At 38.2% G+C, this 18,132-nt stretch overlaps 4 protein-coding genes across 4 annotated transcripts; 3 read left to right on the forward strand and 1 right to left on the reverse strand.

Moving 5' to 3' along the window:
* The first annotated feature begins 1,712 nt into the window (after positions 1-1,712).
* On the forward strand, positions 1,713-5,802 carry LOC18023885 (galacturonokinase). Its single transcript, XM_006407455.2, has 14 exons — positions 1,713-1,818; positions 2,118-2,231; positions 2,331-2,402; positions 2,722-2,765; positions 3,227-3,356; positions 3,572-3,637; positions 3,806-3,885; positions 4,016-4,115; positions 4,281-4,432; positions 4,623-4,663; positions 4,756-4,784; positions 4,879-4,948; positions 5,061-5,150; positions 5,260-5,802. Exons 1-14 carry the CDS (start codon positions 1,795-1,797, stop codon positions 5,502-5,504), a joined length of 1,257 nt encoding a protein of 418 aa, XP_006407518.1. The 5' UTR covers positions 1,713-1,794; the 3' UTR covers positions 5,505-5,802.
* A 373-nt stretch (positions 5,803-6,175) lies between these two features.
* Positions 6,176-13,331, forward strand: LOC18023886 (DNA gyrase subunit A, chloroplastic/mitochondrial). The gene is made up of 27 exons (XM_006407456.2): positions 6,176-6,688; positions 6,782-6,851; positions 6,950-7,015; positions 7,117-7,218; positions 7,393-7,437; positions 7,525-7,623; positions 7,762-7,848; positions 7,997-8,067; positions 8,561-8,669; positions 8,784-8,846; positions 9,139-9,204; positions 9,304-9,392; positions 9,888-9,936; positions 10,178-10,264; positions 10,408-10,501; positions 10,722-10,792; positions 10,894-10,983; positions 11,169-11,294; positions 11,364-11,521; positions 11,617-11,698; positions 11,801-11,965; positions 12,048-12,149; positions 12,228-12,364; positions 12,472-12,592; positions 12,664-12,718; positions 12,807-12,906; positions 13,012-13,331. Exons 1-27 carry the CDS (start codon positions 6,300-6,302, stop codon positions 13,130-13,132), a joined length of 2,814 nt encoding a protein of 937 aa, XP_006407519.1. The 5' UTR covers positions 6,176-6,299; the 3' UTR covers positions 13,133-13,331.
* A 44-nt stretch (positions 13,332-13,375) lies between these two features.
* LOC18023887 (protein RESTRICTED TEV MOVEMENT 2) lies at positions 13,376-15,067 on the reverse strand. Its single transcript, XM_006407457.2, has 2 exons — positions 14,938-15,067; positions 13,376-14,832 (listed from the first exon to the last, which is right to left on the reverse strand). Exons 1-2 carry the CDS (start codon positions 15,065-15,067, stop codon positions 13,427-13,429), a joined length of 1,536 nt encoding a protein of 511 aa, XP_006407520.2. The 3' UTR covers positions 13,376-13,426.
* A 397-nt stretch (positions 15,068-15,464) lies between these two features.
* On the forward strand, positions 15,465-17,991 carry LOC18023759 (ABC transporter I family member 6, chloroplastic). The gene is made up of 6 exons (XM_006407458.2): positions 15,465-15,902; positions 16,231-16,281; positions 16,446-16,667; positions 16,846-16,968; positions 17,325-17,501; positions 17,607-17,991. Exons 1-6 carry the CDS (start codon positions 15,552-15,554, stop codon positions 17,688-17,690), a joined length of 1,008 nt encoding a protein of 335 aa, XP_006407521.1. The 5' UTR covers positions 15,465-15,551; the 3' UTR covers positions 17,691-17,991.
* Positions 17,992-18,132: the final 141 nt, after the last annotated feature.

Below are 18,132 nucleotides of genomic sequence, written 5' to 3' on the forward strand. Positions count from 1 at the left end.
GAAGTTTCTCGTTGTTGGTTTTTGGAGATAGTGGAGGGGGTCGATATAAATACATAGATATAAACACAATAAATTGAATAAAACCAACAACTTACTTACGTGCGAGGCACAAAGGGGATTTGAAAAAAAAAAAAAAATCTCACAATCAATATTTCTATTACTTATAAGTGCTTCTCATGTTTTATATTTTTATATGTGATATAAGCATATGTCGGTGAAACATTTTTTTCTTTCGAATGTCGCAATTAATTCTTCATTTTCGAATTCCTTTCAGTCGCTATGTTTTCGGCTCTTGCTCATTGCAGTATATTCAGTTTTCCTTTGTTTAAAATTAGTTCGGTTTAGCTATTTGATTTTTTTTTTTTTAACGAGCTATATGCTTGTATCTTTAGTTTACAAAATTTGGAAAGATCTATATGTAAGTTCATGTTATGTTTTCTATATTCAGTTCAGTTCACTTTTGATTACTATTTTTTGTTTTGTTTTGTATTGTCGATAGTATGATTCTATTTTCTAATTGACCAGTCAAAATTTGAATTTGTAGGTCTATCTATCACAAGATTAATTGATCATGTTATTGATAGTTTTCTTTAATTAAATTATCCCCAAATCTTACAATTCAACATTGCAATATATACTGGGACTTTATTGTCAACTTTGGATGATTAAAATATGTTTGACATAAGCTGCCAAGGAATAATTTTGATAAAAAATTGAAAGTTCGAAGATATAATGGTATACTCGATTCATTTGTTTTTCTTACAACATTGTCAGCCAGATGTTTTCTCCTAATCATCTGTAGTATAGACTTCTTTTGAGAAATGACATATATGCTGATGTACATGGACAACAACTATTGACCTTTTTTTTTATTTTACTCTAAGCCAAAATAAACAAAATCAAGTCCTCTTTCATGATGTTCAATGAGTCATGGTGTGAATAGGCTGAAGAAATCATATTCACAACATGAATTCAATCTGGTCTAGATTTCTTTATATGTCAAACGAAATTTCAATGAAACGACTCATGTATTAGCTAGAACGGGAGTAATTGTTTCTTTTCGGATTGTATTTATCCATCTAGCTGGTTAACGCAAATTTTGTACTCAAACTTTTGTTGCTTCAAGGTTAATAAATTGACATGATTCATGATTTCAACGGCAAAAAATAAATTAGGAAAATAGTAAGAAAATGGAAAAAGTTCGAGTACAAAGTTCGCTTTACCCTTCGGTATAATTCAAAAATTAGAAGACCGAAACAATCATTTTCGATTAATGATTTCAATCAGTAAAAACAATCTTGAAATATATGACGCGTATAATTTATAAGCGGCACAAGACAAACATAGAAATATGACTACTTTTTTTATTGTGCTATTCAACGCAACAATTTTTTTTTTGTTGATATTGTTTTCACTGCAAATGCATGAACATAAATTAACACCAGTGGCAGTGTCTGCGGAGTGTAAAAAAGAGACGAAAACGGATAGAGAAAAATTAGCATAGACTATACATACGTCTCAAATACAAATAAGGAAAACAACGACAAAAAAAAAAAAACAAAAAAGGAAAACAAAGCTTTTGAACAAAGGAAAAACTAAAGGGTTACCAAACACTCGCAAAAGGATAGAAATAGATGTGCTACCAAACACCCCCCTATTTGGTCATCTTCCTCTTTCGACGCTCACTCTCACATCTCGCAGTTCTTCTGCCCGCTTCTTCGTATCCTTCCAGCCCAGAAATCGTACGACAATCTAAGCACCCCTAGATCTTCATCTGCGTAAAGCTTCACGACAATGTCTTGGCCTACGGATTCTGAGGTTAATCTTTCTTTCGTTCTTTCCGTCTTTCCCGCGAATCTGCATGTTTTATCGTTCACGAATTTTGGTTAGCTCGTCGCAAATTTCCTCCGTTATGTTAGTTTCCGTAAGAAAGGAGCGAAAGAAATGTATTCCCTGGGTACATTTTCCCGGCGGAATGCAAATCGGACATTTCTTCGTACAATTTCATCAGTCTTTGTGCGGAGCTGATTGTATATTCTGTGGATTTACGCGAGTATTTTGTTTCTTTGTGTTTGGATATTCTGTAGTTAATCTTACGAGATCGTTAATTTTTCCAGTTAACTGCCATAAAAGAAGCAGTGTCCAAGATGACCGGAAGAGATACAGGGGAAGTTCGAGTGGTGGTGGCACCTTATCGTATATGTCCTTTGGGAGCTCACATTGATCACCAGGTCGGTTTGTGATTATAGCGATGTATTATGATCAAGCTATTAGAGTTCTCTGGTTCATAACATCCTCGTGTAATTTCAAGTCATCTTTGTTATTCACAGGGTGGAGCTGTATCAGCTATGACGATTAATAAAGGGATCCTTCTTGGTTTTATTCCATCGGGCGATACTCAGGTTTCTAAGAGTTGTTAGTTTTGATGATTCTTATCTGTTTCGCTATTCCTCCACGTTTCTTATAAGCAACATTCTATTTCTGGAATGAATGCTTCTGAATATCATTCATTATTCTGAGCGTGGTTCTTTTTGAGAGTAGATGGAGATTTTAATAATGTAGAATGGTCACCTGACATAGATAGCTAAATTGGAAAATTTCAAAAAGAATGTGGTATATAGACAGGAGACTAAGTTATACTGCTGTGTTAGGAAATTTTGCTTGTGTCTGTGTGTTTGATTCGAGCCTTGACCATTTACCCTCTTTCTAATATCTATGCAGGTCCAGTTGCGTTCTGCACAATTTGAAGGAGAAGTATGTTTCAGGTGTGTATGTCTTTCAGGATCTCTCATCTTGTCATTATTCTTTTCAAACTTACATGTCCAGCCTCAGACATGCACTAGCTCGTTAATGGCTGCATCTTAGATATCGTAGAAGCCTATTTCGATCTTGCCAGTATTCCATTATATCTCATTCCAGTATGTAGATTAACTCATCTTTCACTTAAGTCTTAGACATCTACCAGGTTAACCTTTTCGTTTGACGCACCTTCCCCAAGCATTCATTTGAATTTGAGGACCCTTAGAGATATAACGAAAACAAGAGTACCAATGTTGGAAAAGATTGCATGTTTTTTTTCCTAGTTTCTGTTTCATGCATTCATAATGTTTTAGCTTTGTGTCAGGTATTTCTTTTTCTTTAGTGGTTTCAGTTTTGTACTCGTTGTGGATTTCAGATCTTCTACGCGTAATGCTTATAAATTTTTTTTTGGGCTCTGAAATTATAGAGTCGATGAAATCCAGCATCCAATAGGCGTAGCAAATAAGAATGGTGCATCAAAGGATAAAAGCATCTGGGGAACTTATGCCAGAGGAGCACTTTATGCGTTACAGACGAGCAAAAAGAATCTTAAACAGGTAATGGGCTAAATTTTGGTTTTCTGCTTACAGCTATAGATAAAGTTGACCATTAAAGGGAGATGATTTCTAGCCTGTACATTTGCAGTCTGATCTTCTGGATTCATATTCACCCTTTTTTTGGTTGCCATGCCTAATCTCTTAGGACTTGCTTTTCCAATAATAATTTACGTAACTGTTTTTAAATGTGTTTTTAATTGTTTTGATTTTTGAAGGGCATTGTTGGTTGCATCAGTGGCTCGGATGGACTAGATAGTTCTGGGCTTAGCTCATCAGCTGCTGTAAGTAACCAAAACCCGCCAGATTTCGTACAGCCGGATTTTCTTCGGAAAGACAACTTTTCCTGTTCTTTACTAGTACCACTTTTAGCAGATGTGGAATGGCGTTTGCTTGTTATTTTTGTAAAAGGAATCTTGTAAATTATTTTTTGATCGCCAGAAATGTGACAGGTTGGTGTGGCTTACTTGCTAGCTTTAGAGAATGCAAACGAATTGACTGTATCCCCAACAGAAAATATCGAATATGACAGGTAAATACAATTTTCACTTTAATGTAACTAAGAATCTCATCTTTATTGTTTCATGAGCAGTTGCCTCCTGTAAAATCAGCAATTAGTGCTGCAAATTGGTCGACTTACATGCTATTAATTGCATCTGCAGACTCATTGAGAATGGGTATCTGGGTCTGCGGAATGGAATTTTGGATCAATCAGCTATTTTGCTTTCGAGTTTTGGGTGTCTAACATACATGAACTGCAAGGTAAAATTTCCTTGATTTATTAGTGATATGCAAAAAAAGTTAGAAGCTTGCTCATGTGGTAACGACAACGTTCACAATTCTTTCCTTAGAAACATGAATGTTGCTTGCCCATCTTTATTTTCTTCCAGAAACTGCCATCTCAGAAGAATGGTTTGAAATATGCAGACTATGGACCACAAGCTCGTACGGGCTCCTGAATTTAAGAAACCGTTCAGGATATTATTAGCATTCTCAGGCTTGAGGCAGGCATTGACCACGAACCCAGGATATAATCTGCGAGTTGCTGAGTGTCAAGAGGCCGCTAAAGTCCTTTTGACGTATGTGCAAATCTACTGAATTCACACTAATCTGCACAATCTTTTGTTCTGTTAACTCGCTTATCTGCATAAACGCCTTCTTTATATTTTAAATTTTTGTGGAAATGCTCTAAAGTGTATTACTTGCTCTATTGCTTGTGATACTCATTTCTTTGCATCACATCCTTCTCTTGATTTTCTTTTTCTTCAGTGCATCTGGGAACAGCGAGCTGGAACCAACCTTATGCAATGGTAAAAATACTTTTGAGTTTGGATTAATGTCTCTTGTTCCTGGCACGCTAATAAGATTTTCTTTGCCATCTCTTTCCTCTCCCACTGAACAGTTGAGCATGCGGTCTATGAAGCTCACATGGTAAGAAAACAATACTCTTAAACTTGTGGTAAATCAGGTTCCACCTATATCAGGTCTATAAATTTATTTAATACAATCTTACTTGCTCGTACAGCATGAGCTGAAACCGGTTTTAGCTAGAAGAGCAGAGCATTACTTCTCGGAAAACATGCGGGTTACTAAAGGCAAATCCTCTTGAATTCTGATAGAAGTCTCGTTATGTGCATAAATGGATTCGTTAAGCTCGTGATGATGCTTTACGGACTTGTATGAATGTTTGTGATACTTAAATTTCAGGATTAGAAGCCTGGGCTTCAGGCAATCTCGAAGAATTTGGAAAGTTAATTTCAGCGTCCGGCTTGAGTTCTATTGAGAATTACGAATGCGGTACACTCTCTTTCCTTGCTTCTCTCCCAGTGCTTTCACAGACATGACTTTCTCTCTATCTCTCTGTTAGATTCATCATTTGGTTTTAAAGTGTGAGAGTTTGGTGAAGGTGCGGAGCCACTGATTCAGCTATACAAGATTCTTCTGAAGGCTCCTGGTGTATATGGTGCTCGGTTCAGTGGTGCAGGCTTCAGGGGATGTTGTCTGGCCTTTGTAGATGCAGAAGAAGCTGAGGCAGCTGCTTCATATGTGAAGGATGAATATGAAAAGGCCCAACCCGAGTTTGCCAAGAAACTGAATGGAGGAAAACCTGTTCTCATCTGTGAAGCAGGTGACTCTGCTCGTGTTCTCTGATCAAACCCAGAGTTTTGGTTTATTTGATAAGTCGCCAAAACCCGGATTTTCGTCCCTCGAAAAGCTCCCATGATTTTGATTCTTTTGTGTTAATTCCTTTTTGATTCTCTCTGAGAATTCTCTGGTCTCTGGTCAGGGTTTCATCATGATAGGTTTTGCAGGGTTGTAGAAATGGAGCATTGATTTTTACGTTCTATTGTTACTAAAACTTTGACAATACATACATACATAATGTAAATCATCCTTCTCTTTTCTATTTGGTTTCTTGAAGTTTTCGAATTGAAAGAGAAGGCTAGGCAATCGTTTGGCTGATTAGTAAAATTTCCTACTTCAAGGGTAAAACTAAAAATGTTTTCCAATTAATAGGGACGACTGATTTAAATATTTAATTTGGGGCTTGTTGCAACGTGTTTCTGATGATAAGAATTTTCCTTTTTCCTCAACATTTTGTTTTTTTTTGGAAGTGTTTGTGAACAAATTTTTTTTTTTGAACCTTATTGTGAACTAATTTTTTGTTCAATAATCTAAACTTAATTAATTAAAGAGTAAACAAAGATAGAATTTTAGTTTGGTGAAATTAGAACTTGAAATCGAAATTGAAGACAGCTGAGTGTAATTTTTTTATAAAGTTATGAAAAAGTGTCACGACAGCAATTGAGTGAGAAAGAGCAGTGTTTTTTTTGTTCGGACAGAAAGCCCCCCACGCCAAAGTCTTGAAATTGGCGCCTGGGAAAAATTTCTCCGGTGTGGCTAGGGTTTTAGCATTTTAATCCGTTTCTTCTAAAACCTTTGGGCATGACTCCATTTTGCCATTCCACCGTATCAATCCCTAACCCCAACTCTCTCATGTCTCTCTCCTCCACTCTCCGCCTTTCTTCTTCCCTCCTCCGTCGCTCCCTCGGCCAGTCTCGCCACTTCCGTTTTCCCCTTACCGACCCATTATGCCGTCTCCGCCGCACTGAACCCTCCGGCGTCCGGTTCATCTCCTTCCGTCCTCCACGGTCCGCCATCAATGGCGATTCCGTGGTTTCCGAGGATGCTAACAACGGCGACTCGCGTATTGTGCCGTTCGAGCTTCACAAGGAGGCTACGGAGTCGTATATGTCGTACGCGTTGTCTGTACTTCTTGGACGCGCCTTGCCGGATGTGAGAGACGGTCTCAAGCCAGTCCATCGGAGAATCCTGTTGAGTGTTCCGGCTTTATGCTTCTTAAATTTTAAGTTTTATTCAGTAAATTTTTCCTTTCTTAAAAATTTGTTTTTTTTTTAAAACTCCAGCTTTGCCATGCACGAATTGGGGATGTCATCCAAAAAACCATACAAGAAATGTGCAAGAGTTGTTGGAGAGGTGAAGTCATTTTTCTTCCAAATGTTCTCTCCCTTCAAATCCCCTGTAAATTTCTGGTTGTGGTTCTGAATTTGCTGTTGAACTCTTTAATCTTAAAGGTTCTTGGAAAATTTCATCCCCATGGCGACACGGCCGTTTATGATTCTCTTGTTAGGATGGCTCAGGTACTATGAATGTCTGAATCCATGGAATGTATTCCAGTCTTCAAAAAATGTATCTTTTTCTTAATACGTTCTTTTTTTTTTTTGCATCTTGTTCTTTGCAGAGTTTCTCCTTGAGAAGTCCACTTATCCAAGGCCATGGAAATTTTGGCTCGATTGATGCAGATCCTGCTGCTGCTATGCGATACACAGAGTGCAGACTCGACGTGAGTGCCTTTCACCAAACTGATATGTTTTTCCCTGCAATCTTTTGTTTCATTTCGTTGAGTTTTTCCTATGCTCTATACTGCTTCTCTCATGCTCAGCATTTCTTTTTGTTATGAAATGGTCATGACTTTTTGTTCAGTGTCTTCAGCTGATTGTTCGTATTTTCTTTACAGCCACTTGCAGAAGCAATATTATTAGCTGATCTTGACCAAGATACGGTAATCACACGGCTACACATATTGCTTAGTTTACTGATGCTGTACGATATTGTTTCTTAGCTTCTTTTGTTTCTAATCATTTTGCAGGTTGATTTTGTGGCCAACTTTGATAACTCACAAAAAGAACCAGCAGTGTTGCCTGCTCGTCTTCCTGCTTTATTGTTGAATGGAGCTCATGGGATTGCGGTAAGATAGTCTGAGAAACCTTAAGTCTGCCTTAGTTACTTATTTTATTTTAGGTTTCTTCAGTTTATATCGTGAGCAGTTTTTCTAACTGTGTCAGATTATTTATGCAATTGAGTTTAATCATTTCACTCTATTTAGGTTGGCATGGCGACAGCTATTCCTCCTCATAATCTTGGGGAGGTGGTAGATGTGCTTTGCGCTTTAATCCATAATCCAGAAGCAACGGTACCAAAGCTACCTCTTCTCCTTTTTGCTTTAGTATGACTGTCAAAATTGTGTGGTCTTTTGTCTAACATGAAAACTTCCACTTTATAAGTAGACATGACTATAAACTCATATGGTTTTGTTTCTACTTTCTTCTTTATCCCATCAGTTGCAAGAACTGCTGGAATACATGCCTGCACCTGACTTTCCAACTGGAGGAATAATTATGGGAAACCTTGGGTAAGTATTTGCTTTCCAATTTCCCCCTTGAGTCAATTTCTAATAATTCTCTAATCTGCGTACTCTGCTTTTCTGATTAGAATCAGAGTTTGCCAATGTTTCATATTTCTGTTAGTTTAAGAGCATGCTATGCTTGCTTAAGGATCAAATCGAAGGGCCCTCAAGCCGTTTTCTTGATTTTTGAAGAAAATATTAATGAATATGGAATTTTTTTTTCCGTTAGTCATATCTATGATTATAACAGATTACAGAAGTGTACTTGTATCTGGAAACTAAAATTCTTTATTTGCCTGTCTTATGCAGTTTTAGAATCATTGTTATATTTGATGGAATTTTAAAAGTTTACATGTTATGTAATACTTCTACACAGAAGAAATTTGATTTCAAGTTTGTTGGATACCTTTACGAAAAAGAAAAAAGTTCGCATGCATATTCCATTTCCTGCTGTTAATGTTGTTTCCTAACAGTTCTCGAATATGTGGATGCATTTCAGGGTTTTAGATGCTTACCGAACTGGCAAAGGGCGTGTTGTAGTTAGAGGAAAAACTCATGTTGAATTGCTAGATCCAAAAACAAAGCGCAATGCAGTTATCATCACAGAGGTGATCGACTTAGATTTCAGTTATATGTATAGATCTCCAAGGAGGAGGCTTTGTGTAGAGTATCATTACGGTAAAAAGCAGCTAGAGTAACCTCTTTAATTAAATTTATTGCAGATTCCTTACCAGACAAACAAAGCTACGCTTGTCCAGAAGATTGCTGAACTTGTTGAAAATAAGGTACTCAATGATGTGTGGTAAAAATGTCTGTAAATGGTGGGTTTGTTGATGACACGTGTTATGAAGGAAGAGGAAGGCCAACTAAGCTCTTCACTTTAAATGTTTAACATCTTGCTTCACTTATTAGTATGTAATATTTTGTTCACGGGCATATTACATTCCTAGCACCCCTCCTGGTTCAGTTTTATGAATAACAAAACTGATACTGATCTGTCAGGAAAAGATATATTAGGTTGATGTTTGCTGAGTTTCTTGTTTTCATTCATTGACGTTAGGTGTTTGTTAATTTCAGACACTAGAGGGGATAAGTGACATACGCGATGAGAGTGATCGTAATGGGATGCGTGTGGTTATTGAGGTATTACACTGTTTTCTCTGCACTTAGGCTGTAACGTCTGCTTAAAAATTCATAGTGGAGAGTAATGGTTTTGATATAATTTCGAAATTTTTCTCACAGCTCAAACGAGGAGGAGATCCTGCACTTGTGCTAAATAACCTTTACCGGCATACTGCCCTCCAATCAAGCTTCAGCTGCAACATGGTGAGGTGAGTTACTTTGAAGTACCATCTGTTGTTGCCTGTTGTTTTATTTAACCCAATCCAGACTTGTGGACGAAACAGAAAAAAAGGGATTCACATTCGTTATCTAGAGGAACTCTTGCAGTTTTTGTATAAAAATTGACTACAAAGTCTTTCAGTTCGGGCGTTGGGAGAAATGTAAGATGGGTTGTGGGATCATAATTTGGTTAAGCTGAATGCATCAACAAACAGCTTCTTATATCTCGATAATGAAATTAAGTATGGGAGACACATGGGTGAATCATGGACATAGGTGACTATGATTAGGGTCCAGAGGAATGTGTCAATCAATACTTTGTACTTCGTTTATCCTGTCTTTGCTGCATAGACATTTTTGTATTCCTTGTTAGTCTCAGCATATAGAAGAAACTTGGCGTTTCACAGGTTGACTCATCGAAAACTCTTTAATGAGTATGTTGTATTTCTTGATCGTAACTGGTTTTAATAATACGTGTTTTGCAGTATCTGTAATGGAGAACCCAAGCAAATGGGTCTGAAAGAATTACTTCAGGTAACTACTTGCCTATGTAAATCATTGGTCTTTTTAAGTTTCCGTATTTATATTAAAAAATACTGAAAATTGATCTTTATAATAAATATATTTTCATGGCCTAAGCTTATGTCGAAGAACATAGGCCAGAAGGAGTAGTAGAAAAGTGAAAAACAGAGATAGAATGTTTAATTCTGTGCTACTATTATCACAATGGATTGCGTATTTTCTGTTTAATTTTTTTTTTTTTTTGTGTGTGTAGGCATTTATTGATTTCAGATGTTCTGTTGTCGAAAGGCGCGCGAGGTTTAAGCTTTCACATGCACAACAAAGAAAGCATATTATTGAGGTGTGTGTTCGAGATGTTTAGTGTTCATAAATTATGCTACATATTTTAACTATTTCCTTAACTAATTGTGACGAATGAAAAACATGATTTCACTATGTAAAACTCTATTTACATAACTTTTCCTTCTAATTGCTTCACTGTAGGGTATTGTGGTTGGACTTGACAATATGGATGAAGTAATCCAACTCATCAAAAAAGCCTCAAGTCATTCCTCTGCTGCGGCTGCTTTACAGAGTGGTGAGCTGTATTTTACGTGAGCCATTTTCTTAAATGGACTGATGGACATATGATAGGATCCAAATTTTCAACTGAATACATTAGTTAAGAACAACATAATAGGTTTCTCATCTCGTTATCTGGAAGTGTTGGCTGTTTAATAAAGTTTCATTTGGTGTTAGATTTGTTGTTGCTTGCAAAGATTTCTAAGGGATTTACCATTGTCAATTTATCTAAACAGAATATGGGCTTTCTGAGAAACAAGCTGAGGCTATATTGGAGATAAGTCTTCGGAGACTAACTGCTCTGGAGGTACCTTTTTATTCTCGTCAGTTTTTTCTAAGTTCAGTTTTGAAATTTAACTTGTAATCTAAAAGATGTTTTAACTAGATTCTGCCTTCACATTTGTGCAGCGGAAAAAATTTACTGATGAGAGTAGTTCGCTGACGGAGCAAATTACAAAGTTGGACCAGCTACTGTCAAGCAGAACAAACATTTTGAAGGTAACAAACGTTCTAATGCCTCTTCCGTTTACTTTTTGCTAAATGGAACCCTCAGCTTTCTCAAGAAACAGTGACTGGTGCTTGTGCGTTATATTTGTAAAGTCGCTTACTATATACATATATACATAATTGTTCTGTTGAATGAATTTTGTACTATTCTCGCTTTCTTCTCGATTTTTTTTTAGTTAATCGAGCAAGAAGCAATAGAGCTGAAGGACAGATTCTCAAGTCCCAGGCGTTCAATGTTGGAAGATTCTGACAGTGGTGATCTGGATGATATAGATGTTATTCCAAATGACGAGATGCTGATGGTATGTTGCATGCTTAAACCTAGAAAAACTTTGATTGTTTTGTGACTTTTGATTTCTGGATGTTCTTAGGCAGTCAGCGAAAAGGGTTATGTGAAAAGGATGAAGCCTGATACGTTCAATCTTCAGCATCGTGGAACGATTGGTAAATCTGTTGGGAAACTGAGAGTTGATGATGCAATGTCTGACTTTCTTGTTTGTCATGCACATGACCATGTCCTCTTCTTCAGGTATATATAACGGAAATCGCCTTTGTTTTTGCCCTCCACATGGGACTTGGATTTTTTGCCTTGTAATTAATTGCTTACACTTGTTCTACATTCAGTGATCGGGGTATAGTTTACTCAACACGTGCATATAAAATTCCAGAATGCTCCCGCAATGCAGCTGGCACACCTTTGGTCCAGGTAATTCATGTATCTATATATATGCTTTCCTTCTGCTCGTGGAAAAAGTATTGATTCTATGATTTTAATGCTTTTCTGTATCCTTGTCACTTGTGGAAGCAGATATTATCCATGTCAGAAGGTGAAAGAGTAACCTCCATTGTTCCTATTAGCGAGTTTGCTGAAGACCAGTATCTCCTGATGCTTACAGTGAATGGCTGCATCAAGAAAGTACCTTTGAAGTTATTCTCAGGGATACGCTCAACTGGAATCATTGCAATTCAATTGGTTTGTCCCTTTTCTTTCTAGTCAATTTTTTTGGTACGCTCTTCTTAACAAAGGTTGTTCTAACATAATTGTTTATCTCCAGAATTCTGGCGATGAATTGAAATGGGTTCGTTGTTGCTCAAGCAATGATCTTGTGGCCATGGCATCCCAAAACGGAATGGTCGTTCTGAGTACATGTGATGGTGTAAGTTGCAGTTATTGATTCTTCTTCGGAGGAAGGCTTTTGTTACTTAGGCAAACTCTAATGGCTATTATTTATTAGGTTCGAACTCTGAGCAGAAATACAAAGGGAGTGACTGCCATGAGACTTAGGAAAGAGGATAAGATGGCGAGCATGGACATCATACCTGCATCTCTGAGAAAAGATATAGAAGAGAAGCCAGAAGACGCTTCGACTGTGTATGTGTTTCTTTAGTTATAACTGCTAATATTTGCTCTTAAAACTGTCCTTGCCACTCTAACTAACGTTTTATTGTCTTCTTTACTCTGTTAACACAAAACAAAAGCGGGAAACAATCCACCGGTCCATGGCTATTATTCGTGTGTGAGAATGGCCACGGAAAGCGTGTTCCTCTGAGTAGCTTCAAGCCTTCGCGTTTGAACAGAGTTGGTTTAATTGGATCCAAGGTATGATCTGGATTATAAACTATCTCTTGCTTGCTTTGTTTGTTCATTCTTCTTTCGTCTCAATTTCTCAGTTTGCGGAGGATGATCGTTTGGCTGCTGTATTCGTGGTTGGTTACTCCCTAGCTGGTAAATATACACTCCTCCACAAATAAGGACTGTTTTAGATGCTCTGAAAGTGTTCTTTCAAAAACCTCACCAATGGGTTATCTTTCAGAGGATGGAGAAAGCGATGAACAAGTGGTTCTAGTGAGCCAAAGCGGAACAGTGAACCGGATCAAAGTCAGGGATATCTCAATTCAATCACGCCGTGCACGGTATTTTTTTTTTATTCCCGCCACCTCCAGTTTTTAAGCACTTTTTCTATGTGTGGCAATTGTATTTATTTATGTGATGTTTATTTCTCAATTTGAATTTCTCAGGGGAGTGATTCTTATGCGACTTGATCATGCCGGAAAGATTCAATCGGCGTCTCTAATCTCTGCAGCAGATGGAGAAGAAGGCGAAGGGATTCCCAGTCTTGAAGAAGCCGCTAGCTTGTAGATTTTACCATTCCAGTCCAATCCGTACAGATTTTTTTTAAGTGTTTATGCTTTTGAACTCTTCTCTTCCTAGTGTATTTTTGTTTTCTAATGTTACTATGAGAAGAAAAGACCATAGTTGTAATCTGTAACACGCATCTCCTGGCATTTTCTTTGGTTTCTTTGAGAAATTATCCCAACAAAAGATGTTGCTTGAAAAGTTGAAACTAAATTATTCTGGAATAGCCATTATTCTTTTTTGGAACATAAAATATAAACTAGTAACCACCTACTTTTTGTTTTGTTTTAAACAGAATCAATAGAACATTTTTACAAGAGGTATAAAGACGTAAGCACCAAACCCCATGATGACAAGAGAAGCTACTCCAACATTAACTAAAGATATTTCGTATTTCTGATTCTCTTCTTCCTCCAGTCCTCTTCCTTCTATCGCAGAAGGATCCAAGTTGGTCTTCTTCTGTCCTTCGTCGATTAGCAATGGGCTGCTTTCTGATTCTGAAATCTTTTCAAACATCTTCTCTCTATCTTCACCTCCTCGCGTTGTTTCTTCCTTCAAAGGATCACCCAAATCTACCCTTCTCCGTTCCATGGCTTTAAGATTATCCTTCAAATCTCCTGTTTCTTTGGCTAGACCGGTTTCTTCTATCTTCTTTTGTTTCAGTACCTTTTGAATCTCTCCTTCGCTTACCTTGTCTCCAGCCATATCCTCATTTTTCTCATCCTGCCTGATTTTCATGTTACCATTAACATCCAGTGCTGTTCTTTCAACCCTCTCTTTCATTTTTAACTCAGCTTCTGCTCTGTTCGTGGCATTAATTTTCTTCTCTGTTCTGCTTGCCTCATCAACGACAACTGGCTTCGTGTAATTCTCCTGTTTCTTTTGTCCCAAGTCAATCTTTCCTTCCCCTTTCTGCTTTTGACCTTTTTCACCATCACCCTTTCTCCCACCTACTTTTTCTGCTTTGGCATGTACCTTGGGTTCCAAACTACCACCAAGGGTTGGCGTTCTAGTGATTCCTTCCTCCTTCACCTTCTTTCCTGTCTTTTGCTGACCTATATCACCATCTTTCTTTCTCTCGATTACTTTCTCTTCTTTTGCAAGTACATTGGCTTTCACGTTACCACCAACGGTCGGTGTACTTCCAGCCTCTTTCTCCTTTACCTTCTGTACAGTCTTTTGAGCAGCCTCCTCTTCTTTCGCACGTCCATTACGGCCCAAGCTAGGGTTGGCTTCTCGCTCTTTCAGTTTCTGTTCAGTCTTCTCTCGATTGGCCGTTGGCACCGCTCTCTTACCCTCAACCACTGATTTATACGTTTTGGGCTCTTCTTTATTCGCCACCGGAGCAGCTTTCGCTTGACTTGTGCCCACTTGTTGCTCCTCGTCCGAAGGTTTCTTTGGTCCCAAACTACTCATATTAAGACCAGTTCCTCTACTTTTCTCCTGATTAGGACTCTGTACAATCTTCCCCTGATCTTGGACTGATTTTCCCGCTTTCTCATCTTCAACGACCGCCGGAAACTCGATCGTCAAGAGACCATGCGAGAAGGAGGTGCTCAATTTCGTCATATCACACGAGCCAGGGACCCGATAAGTTTCATTGAAACGAGCCTTAGTCTGAGTAGAGAGCGGTCGCTGGCCCTGAATCTGGATAATCCGTGACCTCTCATCCTTCTTTATTTCTATTTGATCCCTATAAAACCCTGTCGATTCCACAAAATAAACGAGCAGTTCATAAAGTTTGTATCAAAACTAAAGATTGATCTCAGGTTAACAAAAAGAGAAAGAGAGAAGAGAAGAGATTAGACCTGGAAGATTGACGTAGAGGAAAATGGTAGATCCGGAGTTGCTCCACTGAGCTCTTGGCTTGAAACTGCTCACCGTCGGAGCCAACGGTGGGGGATGACGGCCACCGCCCGGCCTTGGCCTCCTGATCATTGCCATATGTATATGTATTTGTATATATAAATCAGGACAAGAAAACTGAGTCTTTTAATTTTGAAACTAGTTATCTCAAACTGTGATGAAACATATATTTTAATGTGGTTGAAGGATATTTCGATGTGTATATAAGAGATAGTTACGTGGGTAATGGGAGGTTTTGAGATTAAGGTTTGGGTTTTGGATTGCTTTAGGGCACTGACGTTGTCTGTTTCTTCGTCCCAAGATCTCATATGATTTTATCAATGGTTTCTTGTGATACAAGGAAAGTATAGAAGCGTTCAAGGGTATCAACATAAAGCGACATCGTTTAGTTTTTCTCTGTCTTTTTTTTTTCCCTTGTTAATCTTGTAGCCTACATAAATACCACGTGGCATTCAACACGTGAAATAAGATTCCCTGGACCTAACCACACCGTTCACGCATACTCCATCACTCACCGGATAACCTCCGTCGATTTCCGCCGCAATTTTGTGACTCCATGGCCGGCGTAAACCTCCAGCTGCGTCACGCATACTCGATTGCTCAATTTGTTCCAACCATTTCTTCTCCTTCTCCTTCTCCTCAGCGAGCTCGGCTCGGGATTTCACCCTCTCGTGTTCTCTTCTGTAATCTCCGAGCTACTTCCGCCGCCGCTGCAACCCTGCGAACCACTCGCCGTTCAGCTACTGTTGCTGCTTCTTCCGTCTCCTCGGCTGTTGATTCGTTAGTGGGAGATCGGGATGACGTGGGCAGAATCCCTTTGCTTGAGGTTAAGGATTTGAGAGCTGTGATTGTTGAATCGAGGCAGGAGATACTAAAAGGCGTCAATTTGGTTGTATACGAAGGAGAGGTACGCATCAATAAGTGAACTTTTGTAGGTTGATTTGAATTTTTATCACAACGAAGTTCGAATTGGAATTGTCTCATCATCTGAGAAAGTTTTGAGTTTGAAAATCTGATCATAAGTGATGAGTCAACAAGACAATGAACTTGTGAATTTCAATGTTTTTTGGTTGGTTCAGTTCTAGAAACATCGGATAACTCCCGCACGAGCTTGAACAAATTTTATTTGTGTGGATCGTTTGCATTTCTGCTAATTGTAAAATCTGGTTTATTTTTGTGGAATTTTTGGTCGATTCTCATAGATTTTTGTTTCGTGGTGGCTAACAAAATCACAGATTCACGCAGTGATGGGGAAAAATGGTTCAGGGAAGAGCACATTTTCTAAGGTGAGCTTTTCGACTGCATCTTAACATGATTTTATCTATTATCTTAAAGTCTTTGAAACCAAAATCTTAGGAGAAAGAGAAGATATTGTATATTAGGATTGCTTTTTGCTGCATAGTATTGTTCTCTTCCTGTTTGTTATCTCAGTGACCCTTATTCTTTGTAGGTTCTTGTTGGTCATCCTGATTATGAAGTGACGGGAGGAAGTATTGTATTTAAAGGGCAGAATCTGCTTGATATGGAACCAGAGGAAAGATCTCTTGCTGGTCTCTTCATGAGTTTCCAGTCCCCAGTTGAGATCCCTGGTGTTAGCAATATGGATTTCTTGAATATGGCATTCAATGCTCGAAAAAGAAAGCTCGGTCAGCCAGAGCTTGATCCAATCCAGGTGCCATGCCAAATCATTCAAATAGGAGTTACTAATATAGAGGATGTGGATTTACATTGCGTTCTTTCTTACTTGTTGTTGTTGTGTGCCTCTGTGCCAATTGGTCCCCTTTTTAAGAACTGTCTACTTGTGCTTATCTTCTGTCTTCTCTCTTACGGATATAACATGGCTCATGCAGTTCTACAGCCACTTGGTATCAAAGCTTGAAGTTGTGAATATGAAGACCGATTTTCTGAACCGAAATGTCAATGAAGGATTTAGTGGTGGTGAAAGGAAACGCAACGAGATTCTACAGTTAGCGGTATTGCTCCAATTCCCCTTGTTTCTTAATTGCCACAAGCACCATATATGATAAGAAACAAATGTTGTAAGTAACTGAAAGTAGTTGGAATACTGTGCTTGTTCCATAACTATGGAAAACACGAGGCTAGTAGTAGTCAGGATTTTTGGGTTGACCTGCCTAAGGCGGTATATGTTATTTAGATAGACGGACTTTATCTCATCTTATATTATGTTTTCGAAATTGTGCGACATGAGTTGGTCGGGCCACTTAATCATAAAGCTGTAAACATGAAGGATTTAATAAGTCTCTCTTTCTTCGTAGCATTACATAAATGGAAACACTAATGCAACATTTGGTAACGGAAATTTATTCAGGTCCTTGGAGCCGAGTTGGCTATACTGGACGAGATTGATTCAGGGTTGGATGTTGATGCTCTTCAAGATGTGGCAAAGGCGGTGAACGGGCTTTTGACACCAAAAAACTCTGTTCTGATGATAACACACTATCAACGCCTACTTGACTACATCAAACCAACTCTCATACACATCATGGTGAGTATTGTTGCCAAACCAGCCTTCTTTACTTGGCTCCACAAAAATCATATGATTTCGCTTTTATTTTGGTATGAATGGTTCATGTATGTTGCTCTGTTTCAGGAGAATGGAAGAATCATTAAAACCGGAGACAACTCCTTGGCCAAATTACTGGAAAAGGAAGGCTACAAAGCGATATCCGGTTAGTTATGGCAGGTCTTTGAAAACCGCTCTTGCTTCCTCGAGAGACCAGAGTGTTATTTATGGATCAAAGACAATGGAAGCTAAAGATGATGTCTGGAAATCTAATTAGACTCTACAATCTTTGACCGGTAGGTTTTTATGGCTTCATTGGTTTGCATGATCGACTCTTGTATTTGGTTTTGACCCAAAAAAAAACTCGTATTTGGTTCCTCTGTCTGTCTCGTTCGTTGGTGAACAGTTCTTCCATACTTTTTTTGTAACTAACAACAAAATTCAGTTAATAATCCATTAAGTTCAAGTTCAAGTGATGGTATTAACAGTTTGATTATTCTATCGACTGCTGATGGTGGGAGCGAGTGGGTACTACAAAAAAAAAGATAAAAAAAAATAATCTGAGACAACGAGAGCGCAAAATTCGCTGGTGATTTACCCAAACGCGTTTTTC

This window comes from Eutrema salsugineum, unplaced genomic scaffold (assembly GCF_000478725.1).
Source record: "Eutrema salsugineum unplaced genomic scaffold, Eutsalg1_0 scaffold_13, whole genome shotgun sequence".
NCBI classification, from domain to species: Eukaryota; Viridiplantae; Streptophyta; class Magnoliopsida; order Brassicales; family Brassicaceae; genus Eutrema; species Eutrema salsugineum.

Coding starts and splice junctions, on each gene's coding strand:
- LOC18023885 (XM_006407455.2), top strand. CDS start 1,795: ATGTCTTGGCCTACGGATTCTGAG. Junction 4,664..4,755: donor GGAACCAACCTTATGCAATG/GTAAAAATACTT, acceptor CCCACTGAACAG/TTGAGCATGCGGTCTATGAA. Junction 5,151..5,259: donor TATTGAGAATTACGAATGCG/GTACACTCTCTT, acceptor AGTTTGGTGAAG/GTGCGGAGCCACTGATTCAG.
- LOC18023886 (XM_006407456.2), top strand. CDS start 6,300: ATGACTCCATTTTGCCATTCCACCGTATCAATCCCTAACCCCAACTCT. Junction 11,295..11,363: donor CAAATGACGAGATGCTGATG/GTATGTTGCATG, acceptor GGATGTTCTTAG/GCAGTCAGCGAAAAGGGTTA. Junction 11,966..12,047: donor GAATCATTGCAATTCAATTG/GTTTGTCCCTTT, acceptor GTTTATCTCCAG/AATTCTGGCGATGAATTGAA.
- LOC18023887 (XM_006407457.2), bottom strand. CDS start 15,067: ATGATCAGGAGGCCAAGGCCGGGCGGTGGCCGTCATCCCCCACCGTTG. Junction 14,833..14,937: donor CCTCTACGTCAATCTTCCAG/GTCTAATCTCTT, acceptor TGGAATCGACAG/GGTTTTATAGGGATCAAATA.
- LOC18023759 (XM_006407458.2), top strand. CDS start 15,552: ATGGCCGGCGTAAACCTCCAGCTGCGTCACGCATACTCGATTGCTCAA. Junction 15,903..16,230: donor TGGTTGTATACGAAGGAGAG/GTACGCATCAAT, acceptor ACAAAATCACAG/ATTCACGCAGTGATGGGGAA. Junction 17,502..17,606: donor CAACTCTCATACACATCATG/GTGAGTATTGTT, acceptor GCTCTGTTTCAG/GAGAATGGAAGAATCATTAA.